Source organism: Pongo abelii, chromosome 16 (assembly GCF_028885655.2).
Source record: "Pongo abelii isolate AG06213 chromosome 16, NHGRI_mPonAbe1-v2.0_pri, whole genome shotgun sequence".
Lineage (NCBI taxonomy): Eukaryota > Metazoa > Chordata > Mammalia > Primates > Hominidae > Pongo > Pongo abelii.
This window is the reverse complement of record NC_072001.2, coordinates 81,596,639-81,614,128: the sequence shown is the minus strand read 5'-3', so window position 1 is coordinate 81,614,128 and position 17,490 is coordinate 81,596,639. Positions and strand designations below refer to the sequence as shown.

At 46.4% G+C, this 17,490-nt stretch overlaps 1 protein-coding gene across 1 annotated transcript in view; it reads left to right on the top strand.

Annotated features, from left to right (window-relative positions):
* Nucleotides 1-2,784: 2,784 nt before the first annotated feature.
* The window catches only part of ACSBG1 (acyl-CoA synthetase bubblegum family member 1), a 60,959-nt gene continuing 46,253 nt past the window's right edge, over nucleotides 2,785-17,490 (top strand). Inside the window, exon 1 of the mRNA XM_002825715.6 lies at nucleotides 2,785-3,510. Coding sequence (XP_002825761.4) covers nucleotides 3,380-3,510 — 131 coding nt within the window. The 5' untranslated portion in view covers nucleotides 2,785-3,379. The remainder of the gene's footprint in view (nucleotides 3,511-17,490) is intronic.

Below are 17,490 nucleotides of genomic sequence, written 5' to 3'. Positions count from 1 at the left end.
AGGGGATGGTGAGGCAGCCTCAGGGAGGTAGACACTTCTGACCTGAAGGAGCTGGGGAGGAACTGTTTCCCCTGAGGTCAGAGCTGGCTGGAGGGGCTGCTGCTAGAAGGACAAGGGTGCAACTGCTGCCAAAAGTGTGGCCAGCCGGGAGGGAAGGAGGGGAATAAAAACTCCAACCTTTCTACCTTCTGCTGTCCTGCCACCACCTGGCATTGGCCTGACAACCAGAGGCCAGAGGCCGGGAGCCCAAGGGATGCTCACACAGGGCAGCTCTGGGGACAGAACCAGGGGAGAGAGTGGGAGGGAATCTGGACATAACTGGCATGTTGCTTGTATTTATTTTTCAAAATGAAATGAACCATTTAAAAAGTTCAGCCAAATCAGACTCCACTACGGCCTGACCTTTTCAGCACCATGTCCCAGCCTTGAGTTTCTGTTGATATGTTCCCTTTGTCCTGGTTCCCAGGTGGGGTCAGCCCTCCTCGCAGTGACTGCAGAATGACCTTGTTCCCATCAGCCTCTGTTGCCAGCCCACCAACTCTCTCCTCCAGCGGCCACCTGACCCTCAGTTCACTGCCTGCCCTGGCGAGGGGGTCTGCCAGGCCTTTTTGCTCTTGGTTCCTTGAAACCGTCTTTTCTCTGTGGCCTGTGCTGAGCACTCTGGGGCCCTGTCACTTTCTTGGGCCATCTCAGGTGCCTGATATGCTCAGACCTGGAAGATCTGCCCAAGGGAGGTCTTCTTAAGGCCCTCCCCAGGGCCTTGCTTCTGTTTGAACTCTCTTCCCCTTCCTAGTTCCTGGATCTATAAGAATCTGAGGGATGGGGAAGGAAGGGGGGTTGGGAATGAAGAACTTACACATTTTTCCAAACTTTCCCAGGCTTTCATCTTGAGCAAGGCTTTTGAACTTCAGAGCTGAGCATTCTATGTCTTTTTCTCTGATTACGGTTCTCCTTGGGTGGGGAGACACTGACTTGTCACTTAAAAGTGGTGTCTCATTCGATTCCTCCAATCAGCCCATGGGCAAAGTGCTCCCCATCACCTTCTCACGTCCAGTTGGAGTTGGTGGCCACTTTGGCCCACCTCAGGCCATCACCCTCATGATTCAAGCAGTTAAAACTGAGGCCAGGAGAGGGCAGAGATCTGCCCAAGATCATGGTCGAGGGCGTGTCAGTGGGAGATTCAGGCCTTGCAGCCAGACCCCAGACCTCCTGCTCAGTGTACCTTCAACAGCATTAGGAAGGCAGCATTTGGGGGCCAATGGCCTGTGCCCCGAGTTTGTTAGAAGGCAGCCCAGCTTTTTCTCAGTCACCTGCCTTCACCAGACAGCATCACCTGTGGCCCAGCTGGGCCTATTTCTTCTTGGGGACATCTCATAGATATCCCCACTAACACCTCCTGTACACAATGTATATGGAATTGAATTGCGTTCCCCAGCAAATTCATGTCTACCCCGAGCCTCAGAATGTGATCTTTTTTGAAAATAGGGTCTCTGCAGATATAGTTAGTTAAGATGAGGTTCTTTGGCATCAGGGAAGGCCCTACTCCAATGACTAGTGTCCATGTAAGAAGAGAAAATAGGGACATAGACTGCTATGGTGGGAAAATTTCCAACAAATTTCATATGTTGGAAACTTAACCTCAAAATTCATATGTTGATTGGAGGTGGAGCCCTTGGGAGGTAATTAGGATTAGGCAAGGTCATCAGGGCGGGTCCCATGTTGAAACTGGAAACTTTATAAGAGGAAGAGAGACCTGAGCTGGCACCACGCTCTTGACCTCTCACCATGTGATGCCCTCCACGTTATGATGTAGCAAGAAAGCCCTCACCAGATGCCAGCACCTTAATATTGGACTTCCAGCCTCTAGAGCTTTAAGAAATCAATTTCTTTGGGGTGTGTGTGTGTGTGTGTGTGTGTGTGTGTGTTTTGGTGTTTTTTGTTTGTTTTGTTTTTTGAGGGAGGGTCTCACTCTGGTTGCCCAGGCTGGAGTGCAGTGGTGCAATCATGGCTCATTACAGTCTCAACCTCCCAGGCTTGAGTGATCATCCCACCTCAGCCTCCCAAGTGGCTGGGACCACAGGCACACACCATGGCGTGGCACCTAGCTAATTTTATTTTTTGAAGAGACAAAGTCTTACTTACTATGTTGCCCAGGATGGTCTTGAACTCCTAGGCTCAAGCAATCCTCCCCCCTTGGCTTCCCAAAGTGCTGGGATTAAAGGCATGAGCCTCCGCACCCGGCCTATTTTCGTTATGAATTACCCAGTCTGAGGTATTCAGTGATAGCAACAGAAAATGGACTAAGGCATAGACACAGAGGAAAGACAGCCACATGAGGACAGAGGCAGAGGCTGGAGAGATGCACATGCAAGCCAAGGAACACCCAGGATGGCCAGTGACCCCCAGCAGCTGGGAGAGGCAAAGAAAGAGTCTGCCCACAGCCCCCAGAGGGCGTGTGGCCCTGCGCACATCTTCATTTCCAACTTCTGGCCTCCAGAGCCATGACAGAATACATTTCTGTTGTTTGAAGCCATCCAGTTTGTGGAACTTTGTTACAGAAGCCCTGGGGAATGAATACACGGTCTTAGAGGGGAGACTTTTGGTATTCAGAAAAAGGCCTTGTCCTGTGTGAATTTCCCATCTCTTTATGGCTGCCTGAAACCAACACCCCCCCCCCCCGCCCCCCTTAACATGCTTCTTTCCTTTAGAAGAAGGGGCAGATCCAGGCTTCTATTCATGTGTCCCTGGAAAGTCACATTCCTCGGTTGCCTCTATCATGTCTTCAGTGCAAATGCTTCTATAGACCATGCGGCAGTTCTCAGTGTTGGAAATGTCTCCTTCCTTCCCCCGGGGTGGGCTCCCTCCTCGGGTCTCCAGCCTCCACGCAGGACCTGGGGGAGGTGGACTGAGTGGGTGAGATCCCTCCCAGGGCAGCATTCTGCAGACCACAAGTCAAGGTTGCAGAGTGTATGCAGCCGGGGTAGCAGCCACTTCAGGATCTGGGTCTGGATTTGTGCTGAGAACCACTATGGCCTTTTAAAGCCAGTGAGGAGGTTTTCTGGGGGCCCAGAAGCCCTGAGCCCATTGGCCAGACCTCTTGGGAGAAGCGGAGCGGATTTGCATCAAAAAGAACACTGGCTTCATTGAAATTCTCCTCATCTTGAGTGAAACAAAACCACAAAGAAAAGGAAAGTTTTAATTCTGAGAAACTTCACTGAGGAGCAATTTTTTTTTGAGCTTCTAAAAATAGAGAGGAAATGAGCCTCTTTGGGTCACTCTAGTTGCCGCCTCCCCTGCCCCATGCCCGCCCCCACTGCCCACTCAAGGCCAGCCTCTCACAGTGGGTGACTGAGCTGTCTTCAGTGGAAGCCCGAGGCAGATGCCACGCAATTCTGGAGCTGGATACAGCTGCCCACACGGGGACCCCAGCATGCTGGACAGCAGAGAGACCCCACAGGAGAGCCGGCAGGACACGATTGTGAGGACCACCCAAGAAAAATTGAAAACCAGGTAAGTCAGTGGTTGGGTTTCTGCACATTGCACCTGTGGGCCAAGTTCTAGACTTTGCTCTGCTGTGTGAACTTGGGCAAGCTGCTTCTCTCTCTGAGCCTCAGTTTCTTCACCTGGGAAATGAAGGGAAGGATCTGGGCGATCCGTAAGATGGAAGAAGAACTGGTCATTTGGAGGGCTACTTAGCATGGCTAAGAAAGGCTCATCAAAGAATGAGGCACATCCCAGGGGTATGAGCTGGGGCTGCAGTTGGAGACCCGTTGGATCTCAGTTGGATGGAGGAGGAATTTTTCAGTCAAGAAGAATGTTTCCCTGTCTCCTCAAGGGGGCCTTTTGCCTGTGGGGGTCAAAGACAGATAAGTTTTGGCGGTGAGCCAAAGGTTCCCTCTCCAGTTTGCTGCGTGACCTTGGCAAGTCTCTTTGCCCGCTCTGGGCTGTAGCTTCCCTGTCTGAATATGAGCGCAGTGGCTGAGGTTTCCCTAAAGCCCTTCCACTGTGTATATTCCAGTAATCTGTGATTTAGAGGAAGTGGATTCAATGTGTCAGGCATTCACCAATGCCCACGCTGGCCCAGGCCCCGTCCATCCAGGGAGTAGGGGATCCTGAGAAGATGGGACTCGGCCCCAGCCCTGGGATGCCCTGGCCAGGAGGCAGGAAGAAGGCAGGCGTGCATGCACGCATGTGCACGTGCACACACACACACAGGGAACTCCAGGACCCCAACATCTGCGATTTGTGTCCAGGAGGGGCGCAGGCGAAGGGGCAGAGAGAGGGAGGCTTCTAACTGGGGCGCCTGAGATGGACCTTGATGGTCAGAATGGAGCCAAGAGCAGTGGGCAGAGAGAATGACCTAACAAAGCAAGACAGCAGGAAGTTTGGGGATGGGAGAGGTCTGGGTGGCGGGAGCATAGAACCGGGGAGGACAGGGGCTAAATGCCAGAGTCCGAGCCTTCTGTAGTAATGGGGAGGAATTGCCAGTGTCTGAGCTACCAAGACTACAGCCACTGTCCTGATGGGAGGTTATGGGGAAGGAAGATAGAGGGAAATGGAAACAGATGTTAATGCGCCTCAGAGATGCAGAGGCCCCTCCGACGGCTGGCAGCTGGGCCCTGCCCTGGGTCTCCAGAGAACCCTGCTAAGCCAAAGTGGACTCCTGTTCTTCCAGAAGCAGGGACTCCTCCCTGCAAAGCCTCCAAGAGCATGAGGGCAGGCCCCTCCCTGGGCACAGGTCAGATGCACAGAGGGTCAAGGGCCCCTGGAGGAAAGCTGGACTGACTTCCTCACCCAAGGGCAGATTCAGGATCTCCTCTGGGCCCCAGTGTCCTGGCACCTGCCCTCCTCCCTGGGGCCTGTGGGCTCAGAGAGCAGGAAGGCCAGGCGAGATGCTCAGAGGAGCACATCGAAATATGTCCAGAGGCCATGCATGATGGCTCACGCCTGTAATCCCAGCACTTTGGGAGGCTGAGTCGGGTGGATCGCCCAGGTCAGGAGTTCCGAGACCAGCCTGCCCAATGTGATGAAACTCTGTCTCTACTAAAAATACAAACATTAGCCAGGTGGTGGTACGTGCCTGTAATCCCAGCTACTCAGGAGGCTGAGGCAGGAGAATTGCTTGAACCCGGGAGGTGGAGATTGCAGTGAGTCAAGATCGTGCCACTGCACTCCAGCCTGGACCACAAGAGCAAAACCCCGTCTCAAAAAAAAAAAAAAAGGGAAATGTGTCCAGAGCAGGGGTAGACAGGCATGAGGACAGCCAGGGCCAGGGGAGTCTTTGAAAACAAAATCAAGGTCTGCAGGATCTCAGGGTCTTCTGCTCCCTATGAGTGAGGGGCCAAGTGGGGCTCAGAAGCCCAGTGGCTTTGACGTCCATGTCTCAGGCCTATGGTGAAAAGGGGTGGCAGAGGGTCCTGTGTGCCCTGCAAGGCTCACAGAGGCCTGGGCTTGTTTTGCAGACATCACTGAAGGAAGGCAAACTTGAGGCAGAACCCTAGGCTTGTGCACAGAAGGACTCCCTCCTGAAAGGGTAAATGGGTCTTGGGACCCCGTAGGGAAAGAGAAAGGCTAAAAACCCAAGAGTTGGAGTGTCAGTTCTACTGCTTTCTTGCTGAGTGACTTTAGACACATTGTTTAACATTTTTGAGCCTCAATAGCATCCTCTGTACAAATAAATATAAAACGCCTGAACTTCATTGACGTTGCAGAAAAATTGGGTGGATTCCCTCAGCTGATGTGTATGAAAACGTTTTCAAAGCACAAGAGTTACCCATCACAGGCGTAGTAACTCATAGTAACTCGTAGTGACTCTCATAGCGACACTCTTAGCAGCAGGCTGGAGGTCGCATGCCTTGGGTTCCAGTCCAGCTCTGCTCCTAACCCATTCTGTGACCCTTGGCAAGACACCTTCTCTGAGCCTCAGTTTCCCCATCTGTCAAACAGGGAAGCTAAACCTGCTCTGACATTCTTGCAGAGCAGCTGTGAGGAAAGAACTGAATTCTTATAAAACATTGTTCTAAAGTCAGAGAGAGCCAGGTGCAGTGGCTCATGCCTGTAATTCCAGCACTTTAGGAGGCCAAGGAAAGAAGATTACTTGAGTGCAGGAGTTCAAGACCAGTCTGGGCAACAAAGCAAGACCTTGTCTCTGCTAAAAATTTAAAAATTGGCCAGGCATGATGGTGTGCACCTGTAGTCCCACCTACTCAGGAGGCTGAGGTGGGAGGATCGCTTGAGCCCAGGAGTGTGAGGCTGCAATGAGCTATGACCACTGTACTCTAGCCCGGACTACAGAGCAAGACTCTGTCTCAAAAAAATAATAAAAATAAAAAATAGACTGGGCACAGTGGCTCACAACTGTAATCCCAGCACTTTGGTAGGACAAAATGGGTGGATTGTTTAAGCCCAGGAGTTCGAGACCAGCCCGGATAACATGGCGAAACCCTGTCTCTACAAAAAATACAAAAATTTGCTTAAAAAAATACAAAAAAGGCTGAGCACAGTGGCTCACGCCTGTAATCCCAGCACTTTGGGAGGCCGAGGTGGGCAGATCACCTGAGGTCGGGAGTTCGAGACCAGCCTGACCAACATGGAGAAACCCCGTCTCTACTAAAAAAATGCAAAAAAAAATTAGCCAGGCATGGTGGTGCATGCCTGTAATCCCAGCTACTTGAGAAGCTGAGGCAAGAGAACTGCTTGAACTTGGGAGGCGGAGGTTGCGGTGAGCTGAGATCGTGCCATTGCACTCCAGCCTGGGCAGCAAGAGTAAAACTCTGTCTCAAAAAAAGAAAAAAAAATTAGCCAGACATGGTGGCACATACCTGTGGTCCCAGCTACTCAGAAGGCTGACGTGGGAGAATCAATTGAGCCCGGAAGGTCAAGCCATGATGGCACCACTGCACTCCACCTGGGTGACACAGCAAGACCCTGTCTCAAAAGATAAATAAATAAGGCAGAGAGATCGTTGTTGCCACCATTGTGATGCCCCTTTCTGCTTCTCTGCTCCTCCGGGCCAACTCCAGGAGGGAAGGTGTATTAGTCTGTTTTCCCGCTGCTGATAAAGACATACCCAAGACTGGGAAGTTTACAAAAGAAAGAGGTTTATTGGACTTACAGTTCCATGTGGCTGACGTGGCCTCACAATCATGGCAGAAGACGAAAGGCACATCTCACATGGCAGCAGACAAGACGAGAGCTTGAGCAGAAAAACTCCCCCATATAATAACCATCAGATCTCGTGCAACTTACTATAACGAGAACAGCATGGGAAAGACCTGCCCCCATGTTGCAATTACCTCCCACCTGGTCTCTCACAACACATGAGAATTCAAGATGAGATTTGGGTGGGGACACAGCCAGACCATATCAGAAGGGCTCTATCTCAGACCTGCCCATTTTCCCTGACCTTATGGCCATGGCGGCTGCTCCTGGGGAAAGGCGGGTCTGCATTCCTCCATAGCCTGAGAGGGGCTTATCTTCCCCCTGCTTCCCAGTGTTGCAGAGGGGAAGACAGGAGGTAGAAGAAAGGGGAGGCTGGGAGCCCGAGGAGGGCTTGCACCCTGGCCTGACCCACGAGAGTTCCCTTTCCTGCCACACCAGTTGCAGGGCTGGATCCCAGTGATTGGGGCAGGTGTCCGGAGGAAACAGCCAGGCCAGGGCCAGGAGAGGCAAAACCCGTGGGGCCTGAGCTGACACTGGCCCTGCTCTGGCAGCTTGTGTTCTGTGCCCTTGAGGCTGTGGCTGTAGACCATGCCCTCCATCAGGGACACCCCTTGAGCCTGCCCAGGGCCTGGGTCCTGACCCTGGAAAGCTCTCTGTCCAGTGGAGACACCGGTCTCCCTGAGCCTAAGGAAGCCCATTGTGGAGGAAGGGCTTGGAAGGAACCTCAGAAGAGGACAGTCCATCCTGTGTTTGAAAGGCTGTGGATGCCTGGATAGCAAGCAGGGCGCTGTGCTGACCAAAAGTATGGTTGTGGAGATGTTACAGGTGGCCATGAGACTGGTCACGTTGGGGACCGGCTAACTCCTGGGGCTAGAGAGGCTGACGTGGCCAGACTAAGGGCAGCCAGGCTCAAAGAAGGAGGCAGACAGGAGCCCTGGGAGGGGTGCAAGCAGTAGAAGCCTGGGGAGAGCCTGGTTTGGGGTTTGTGAATCTAGCAGCGGTGAGTACAGGCTGGACTAGGGGTGAGGGAGGCAGGAGGCCAGGACTTGGGAGCTCCAAGGGTCCCATCTGGCCCAGGGAGGGCTGTCAGGCTCTGAACTGACCACACTCACTCTGGGCTCCTAGCTGACTGTCCCGGCACTGCCTACCCAAAGACTGGGTGCAGAGAGGAGCCCCCTAAGAGCCAGGGATGTGGAACGGTCACAGGAGGCTGCTACAAGCCCCATGAGCAAGGCCGTTCCCACTGACAGAGCTTTCCCAGGATGACAGGGAGTGTGCTCCACCTCTCTGGGGTGTGCTAGCCTAGGAGGGGCAATCGTAAGGCGAATGTCACTGAAAGAACACAGGTGTCCTTAAACATGGACTATCTGGGCTTTGTAGTGCTGAAATTCTTCCCCCTCCCACTGCCCACTTCCCATTATATAGAAACACAGTTGTTTCCTGTTTTGGTTTCTTTATTGTTTTTCTCTGTTTTTGTCAAGAATACATTCATTTATTCAAAATTATTTATTGTAGAATAATCAGGCATTGCGCTAAGCACTGAAGAATATAACAGAAAACAAAAACAAGTCTCTACCTTAAGGAGTTTGCATGCTCACAGGAAAGACAGACATTAACAAATAATTACACAATTAAACTGTAATTGTGACAGGTGCCATGAAGGAATACAAAAAATAGAGGGAATATAATCAATGCCACTGAATTATACACTTATAAATATTTCAAATGGAAAATTTTATGTTATATGTATTTTACCACAATAACTTTTTTTAAATGTCGATAATTTAAAAAAAATAGAATATAACGAAGATCTGACTTGGTCTTGAGGGTTGGTGCAGGCTCTCCTGGTAAAGCAACATTTAAACTGAGACCTGAAACAGGAGTAGGAGTTGGCTAGGGGAAGAACTTTCTAGGAAATGAGCACAGCATGTGCAAAGGCCCTGAGGTGGGACGGAGCTTGTAGTGTTCAAGAAACTAAAAGCCAGTGGGAACAGGGCAGATTTGGGACTATCATGTAAAAGCCACAGGAAATCAAGGTGCTGGTGTCAAGAGCCCAAGATCAAAGGGTCAGGCACATCCGTGGAAAGCGTGAGTCTCTAGGGCAAACCAACCCTGGTCCTAGACTTCTGAGTACGGATCTGGATAACTTCCGGATGCAAGTCAGCCCAAGCCAGCTGCGGTCCTTGCAGGAGCTGCAGAGATTTTAGACAGGGGCAGCAGAGCTCAAACTGACCTGAAGACAGGATCTGGGCCCAAAGCTAACCCACTGTCTCTAGGCAAGCCCCTGGATGGCAGAGTACCAGGCAAGCAGGTTTTTTAGGTCACTAAGTCCAACCCACTGTATTACAACATTCGCATATTATCAATCTACTCTGACTTGATTACCTCCAGGGAAGGGGAACTCACTACTTACCTCTTCATTCCTGCAAAAGCACAGTTTCGTCTAGGGCCAGTGGTGGTAGAAAAAAATCCTATCTCACACTGGGTCCTATGAGAGACTCCTGGATCCCAGCTCTGGCCTCCTACCCAGACAATTCTGGCTCCTTGCAAAGGAGCCTGTGAGGAACACTTTAGAACAGGGCTGGGAAGGTGCTTTAGAAATTGTAAAGGTTGTGACCATGTGAAGGACATCTAGGGCCTAGCTCAGACTCTGGCCCCGAGCAGCTGTAAAATAAGAATTTAGATGTCAGCTGGGTGTGGAGGTGTGTGCATCTATAGTCCCAGCTACTCAGGAGGCTAAGGCAAGAGATTAGTCAATTAATCAATCTCCATCCTCACTTTCCCATAAGTAACCACTGTTCTGAACAGCCAATGTTCCAGCTGTTCTTGAGGATGGCGTGCTTGGGATCACACAGAATGCTACTTGTCTGGTTCCTTGCACTCATCGAAATGTTTGTGAGATTGATCAGTATTGCCAAGTGTCTCGGTAGTTCATTTGTACGTTTAAGTAGAATTCCATGGTATGGCTATACTACAATTTTTTTTAATCCATTAATCTATTGATGGGCATTTGAGTTGTTTCCAGTTTGAGGATTTTATAAATAAAGCTGCTTTGAAATTCTTGTATGAGGTGTTTTTGTGGACATATGTTCTCATTTTCTTGGGTAAATCCCTAGGAATAGAATTACTGGATCAGAAAATAGGTGTGTGCTTAAAGAAGCTGCCGGAAGTTTCCACATCTTTGTCAACACTGGGTATTGTTACTCTTTTTAGTTTCATTCTAGTGGGTGAATAGTGATATCTTGCTGTGGTTTTAATTTAAATTTCCCTGATGATCAGTGATATTGAGCATATTTTCATGTGCTTATTGGTTATTTCCATGTCTTCTTTTGTAAATTATCTTTTCAAATCTTTAGCTCATTTTGTAATTGGGTCCTTAATCCTTTTATTATTGATTTGTAGGCATTCTTTATATATTCTGGTTATATTTTGTCAGATATATGTATTGGAAATATTTTTTCCCAGTTTGTGGCTTATCTTCATTTTATTAATTGTGTGTCTTTTTTATTATTTTATTTTATTTTATTTTATTTTTTTTTGAGACAGGGTCTCGCTCTGTCACCCAGGCTGGAGTGCAGTGGTGTGATATTGGCTCACTGCAGCCTCTGCCTCCCGGGTTCAAGCAGTTCTTGTGGCTCAGCCTTCGAGTAGCTGGGACTACAGGTGTGCAGCCCCATGCCCAGCTAAGTTTTGTATTTTTAGTAGAGACCAGGTTTCACCATGTTGCCCAGTCTGGTCTTGAATTCCTGACCTCAAGTGATCCACCCTCCTCGGCCTCCCAGAGTGCTGGGGTTACAGGTGTGAGCCACAACCCTCGGCCAATGGTGTGTCTTTTGATGAGCAAATTTTTTTTTATTTAATAAAGCCCAATTTACCTAGTTTTTTTCTTCTATGGTTAGTGCTATTGTGCCCTCTCTAAGAAATCTTTGCTATTTCAAGGTCATATATATATATATTTTTTTCTATGTGTTCTACTATTTCCCACATTAAATTGCTTGGCTCCTTTATCAAAAATTTACCACATTTGTGTCAGCCTATTTCTTCATTTTCTTCCATTGAGCAATTATTTCTCTTTATATAATATCACACTGTCTTCATTCTATAGCTTTTTAAAAGTTTTTTTTTTTTTTTTTTTTTTGTAGAGATGGGGTCTTGCTACATTGCCCAGGCTGGCCTTGAACTCCTGGCCTGAAGCGATCTTCCCACCTTGTCCTTCCAAAGTGCTGGGATGAACAGGCTGGAGCCACTGCACCTGGCCCACTACTACAGCCTTATACTAAATCTTGAAATCAGGTAGTGTTGGTCCTCTAACTTCATGAATTGTTTCCCCCTACAAGATTGTTTTGTCTATGCTAGGTGCAGTACGCAGCCTCTAAGATATTGCTCAGTGATTCTTGCCCTCTGATATTCTTGCCTTTTGGATTCTTGTGTAATCATCTACCCTAGAACGTGGGCTGGATCTAGTGATTCATTTCTAACATAGAATGATCCCAAAAGTGATGGGATTTCTTTTTTTTATTTCTTTATAAGTTTTATTATGACCATAAAAATAACCCTGTAGTCAATAACAATTTAATTGTACATTTTAAAATAACTAAAAGTGTATAATTACAAAAAGTGATGGGATTTCACTTCAGAGATTAGACTACAAAAATACTGTGTCTTTCATTTTGATTGCTCTCTTTCATTTTCTTTCTTGCTCACACTAAGACAGACCCATGTGGTAAGGACCTGAGGGATACCTCTAGCCAACATTCAGGGAGGAATTGACAACAACCTACAAAGAACTGAATCCTGCCAACAATCACATGAGTCAGCTTTTGGAAGCTCATTCTCCTCCACTGAGCCTTCATATGAAGACTGCAGCCCTGGTTGACAGTTTGACAGTAACCCTATGAGACACTTTGAGCCAGAGCTAGCCCATGCCTAGATTCCTAACCCATAGAAATTGTGAGATAGTGTTTGTTTTTTTTAAGCCACTACATTTTGGGATATTTGTTACATAATAATAGATTCCTAATATACTAGATCCTTTGTACTTCTATGTAAAATGTAGAATTATCTTGTCAGTTTATTAAAAAAAAGACTGTTTGAAATTTGACTGGGAATAAATTGACTCTATATTTCAAATTGGGTGAATCATCTGATCCATGAATATGGTATGCATTTCCATTAATTTAAGTCTTTGATTTGTTTCAACCATGTTTTATACCTTTCAGTGTAGGTATCTTACACATTTTTTCTTAAACATTTCTAGAAATTTTATGTTTTTGTTGCTATGAAAACTGTAATTTATTTTATTTTTTAATTTATTTTTATTTATTTATTTTTTGAAACAGTTTCACTCTTGTTGCTCAGGTTGTAGTGCAATGCCGTGATCTCGGCTCACTGCAACCTTTGCCTCCCAGGTTCAAGCAATTCTCCTGCCTCAGCCTCTCAAGCAGCTGAAATTACAGGTGCCCACCAACATGCCTGGCTAATTTTTTGTAATTTTAGTAGAGACGGGGTTTCACCATGTTGGCCAGGTTGGTCTGAAACTCCTGACCTCAGGTGATCCACCTGCCTTGGCCTCCCAAAGTGCTGGGATTACAGGTGTGAGCCACCGTGCCTAGCTAAAACTGTATTTTAAATTTAATTTTCTAGTCAGTTGCTGTTAGTATAAATATAATTGATTTTTTAATATTGACCATCTATCCTGCAACCTTACTAAATTTATTTATTAATTCCAACACTTTTTTTGTAGATCCCCTAAGACTTTTATGTTCAAAATTTTGGTATCTATTAATAAAAAGTTTTACTTCTTCCTTTCCAGTCATTTTCCCTTTTAATTCTTGCCTTATTGCATCTTTTAGGATCTCCAAATGTAATGTTGAGTAGAGATAATAAGAGTGGAGATCCTTATTTTCTTCCCAATATATTTAGCATTTACAGTGGTCTCCATTCCTTTCTGTGGATTCACGTTTCCATCAGGGACAAGTGTCTTTAGCCTGAATAAATTTCTTTTTTTTTTTTTTTTTTTTTTTTTTTGAGATGGAGTCTCGCTCTGTCACCCAGGCTGGAGTGCAGTGGCGCGATCTCGGCTCACTGCAACCTCTGCCTCCTGGGTTCATGCCATTCTCCTGCCTCGGCCTCCTGAGTAGCTGGGACTACAGGCATCTGCCACCACGCCCAGCTAATTTTTTTTTGTATTTTTAGTAGAGACGGGGTTTCACCGTGTTAGCCAGGATGGCCTCGATCTCCTGATCTTGTGATCCGCCCACCTTGGCCTCCCAAAGTGCTGGGATTACAGGCGTGAGCCACCGTGCCCGGCCCAGCTTGAATAAATTTCTATAGCATTTTTTGTAGTGAAGGTGTTCTAGTTATCTATTGCTGCTTAACAAATCATTCAAAAATGTAGTGCATTAAGTTAATAACAGTCACTTATTGTTGCTCATGGTTTCCATTGGTCAGTTATTCAGGAGCAACTTAGCTGAGTGGTTCTGGCTCAGGCTCTGTCATGATGTTTCAGTCCAGATGTCAGCCAGGGTAACAGCCATCTGGAGTGGGAAGACCTGCTTTCAACCTCACTCATGAAGTTGTTAACAAGCCTGTTTCTCACCGGATGTGTGAGTTTTCCATTGCACTATAACAATTACCACAAACTTGGTGGCTTAAGACAACAGATATTTATTCTTCCCCAGTTCTGGAAGACAGAAGTTCAAAATTGGTTTCAGTGGGCTAAAGTCAAGGTGTCAGGAGAACTGCTCTTCCTCCAGAGGCTCTAGGACAGAATCTGTTCCCTGCCTCTTCCAGCTCCTGGTGCTCCAGCATTCCACCCTTGTCTTGTAGTTGCATCACTCCCATCTCTGCCTGTGTGGTCACATTGTTTCTCTTCTGTGCATGTCAAATCTCTCTCTGCTCCCACTTGTAAGAATACATGTGATTGAATTTAGAGCCCAACTGGATAATACAAGATAATCTTTCAGTCTCAAGATCCTTCATTTAATTACATCGTCAAATCTCTTCCAAGTTTTTGCCATATAAGCTAATTTTAACAGCTTTCAATTTGCTGGGTCACATGGTAACACTATGTAGATAACTTTTGAGGGACATTTTCAACTTACCTTACTGGCTGTTGGCCAGAGACCTTAGTTCTTTACCAATGGGCCTCTCCATAAGCTATCTGAGTGTCTGTGATGTGGCAGCTGGTGGCTGAGGCTAGGGACTTTTCAAAGTCTTCTTTATCACATCTGGTGCCTGAAATAGGAAGACTCATTAAGCTAGGATTTAGAATAGCTGGGCCCTTCGTGTCTCTATTTTTTTAATTTATTTTAATTTTTGGTTTTGTGGTACGTGTGCAGGATGTGCAGGTTTGTTACATAGGTAAATGTGTGCCGTGGTGGTTTGCTGTACCTATCAACCCATCACGTAGGTATTAAGCCCAGCATGCATTAGCTATTTTTCCTGATGTTGTTTCTCCCCCCACCCCACCCCCCAACAGGCCCCAGTGTGTGTTGTTCCCCTCCCTATGTCCCTGTGCTCTCATTGTTCAGCACCTCTATTTCTGTGTGGCTTCTTCACATGCTCTCCAACATCATGCGTTCAAGATAGCCAGACTTCTGACATGGTGGGTCAGGGATCCAAAAAGCATGTGCCCTGAGAGAGTCAGGTGGCAATTGCATTGCTTTTTATGACTTAGCCTTAGAAGCCATATAGGTTACTTCCCATATATTGTGTTAGAAGCCAGTCATAAGGTCAGCCCAGATTCTAAGAGAGGGAAATTAGATTCTACCTATTGATGGGGCAAGTGTTAAAGAATTTGCAGGTAAGATTTCAAGCCACTTCAGCAGTTTCCTGGTGACAAATCCTCCCATCTTCTATTTAAATAAAAATGTCATTCTTTCACCTTATTTTTCAGGGATATATTTACTGGAAAAGAATTCTGGCTTGATCATTTACTTATTTTAGTACTTTAAAATATACTGTTACAATATCTTTTGGTCTTCATTGTTTCTTATGAAAAATGAGTCATCATTTCTATCAGTTTCCTTTTATGTAATGTGTCCTCCCACCCCATCCCACCTCATGTCTGCTTTGGTTGCTTTTAAAATTATCTTTTTTTAATTATTATTTTGAGACAGGATCTCGCTCGGTCACCCAGGCTGGAGTGAAATAGCATAAACCTTGCTCACTGGCTGGGCTCAAGTGATCTTCCTGCCTCAGCCTCTGAAGTAGCTGTGACCACAGGCGCCTGCCACCATGTCTGGCTAATTTTTTTATTATTTGTAGAGACAAAGTTTCACTATGTTGCCCAGCTGGTCTTTAACTCCTGCACTCAAGTGATCCTCCCACTTCAGCCTCCCAAAGTGCTGGAATTACAGGCATGAGCCACTGCATCCAGCCTTACAACCTTAATTTTAGAATATTTTCATTATCTTAAAAAGGAAGCCTATACCCATTAGTAGTCACTTCCCATTTCTCCTCAATCCCCCTAGCCCTAAGAAACCACAAATCTACTACTGTTTGTCTCTATAGATTTGCTTATTCTGGACATTTCATTTAAGTGGACTAATACAATATATGATCTACTGTGACTGGCTTCTTTCTCTTACCATAACGTTTTCAATATTCATCCTTGTTGTAGCATGTATCAGTACTTCATTCTTTTTATGGCCAAATAATATTCCATTATGTGGACATACCACATTTTGTTTACCCATTCCTCAGTTGAGGGATATTTGGGTTGTGTGGGGAAAAGAAAGAGAGATCAGATTGTTACTGTGTCTATGTAGAAAAGGAAGACATAAGAAACTCCATTTTGATCTGTACAAAGAAAAACTGTTTCTGCTTTGAGATGCTGTTAATCTGTAACTTTAGCCCCAACCCTGTGCTCACAGAAACATGTGCTTTATTGAATCAAGGTTTAAGGGATTTAGGGCTGTGTAGGGTGTGCCTTGTTAACAATATGTTTGCAGGCAGTATGCTTGGTAAAAGTCATCGCCATTCTCCATTCTCTATTAACCAGGGACACGATGCACTGCGGAAAGCCGCAGGGACCTCTGTCCAAGAAAGCTTGGGTATTGTCCAAGGTTTCCCCCCACTGAGACAGCCTAAGATATGGCCTCATGGGAAGGGAAAGACCTAACTGTCCCCCAGCCCAACACCTGTAAGTGGTCTGTACTGAGGAGGATTAGTAAAAGAGGAAGGCCTCTTTGCAGTTGAGGCCTCTGTTTCCCGCATGTCCCTGGGAATGGAATGTCTCGTGTAAAGCTGACTGTTCATCCTATTCTGAGATAGGAGAAAACTGCCCTGTGGCTGGAGGTGAGATATGCTGGCAGCAATACTGCTCTGTTACTCTTTGCTACACTGAGATGTTTGGGTAAAGAGAAACATAAATCTAGCCTACGTGCACGTCTGGGCACAGTACCTTCCCTTGAACTTATTTATGATGCAGATTCTGTTACTCGCATGTTTTCTTGCTGATCTTCTCTCCACCGTCACCCTGTTCACCCCGTTCTGCCGCACTCCCCTTGCCGAGATAGTGAAAATAGTAATCAATACTGAGGGAACTCAGAGACCGGCGCCGGTGCAGGTCCTTACATGCTGAGTGTACCGGTCCCCTGGGCCCACTGTTCTTTCTCTATATCTTTGTCTCTGTGTCTTATTTCTTTTCTCAGTCTCTCGTCCCTCCTGATGAGAAATACCCACAGGTGTGGAGGGGCAGGGCCCCCTTCAGGGTTGTTTTAATATTTAGGCTATTATGAAAAGTGCTGCTGTGAACATTTATGTACAAGTCTTTGTGTGAACATCTGTTTTCATTTCTCCTGGGTATATACGAAGGAGTGGAATTGCTGCATCATATGGTAACTCTATGTACAACCTTTCGAGGAACTGCCAGATGGTATTCCAAAGTATCTGCATTCCCACCAGCAGTATAGGTGGTTTCTTATTTCTCCACATCCTTGCCAACACCGTTCTTATTTTCTTATTTATAGCCATCCTACCAGGCACGAAGTGCTATCTAATTGTGACTTTGATTTGCATTTCCTGGTGGCTGATGATGCCAGGCATTTTTTAATGTGCTTGTTGTCCATTTGCATATCTTCTTTGGAGAAATGTCTATTCAAATCCTTTGCTCAGTTTTAATTGGATTATTTGTCGTCTTCTTATTGAGTTGTAAGGGTTCCTTATATATTCTAGATATAATTTCCTTATCACATGTATGATTTGCAAATGTTTTCTCCCATTCTGTGGGTTAATTTTTCACTTTCTTGATGATGTCCCTTGAAGCACATCAGGTTTTAATTTTGATTAAGTCCAATTTATTTGTTATTGTTTGTGCACTTTTTA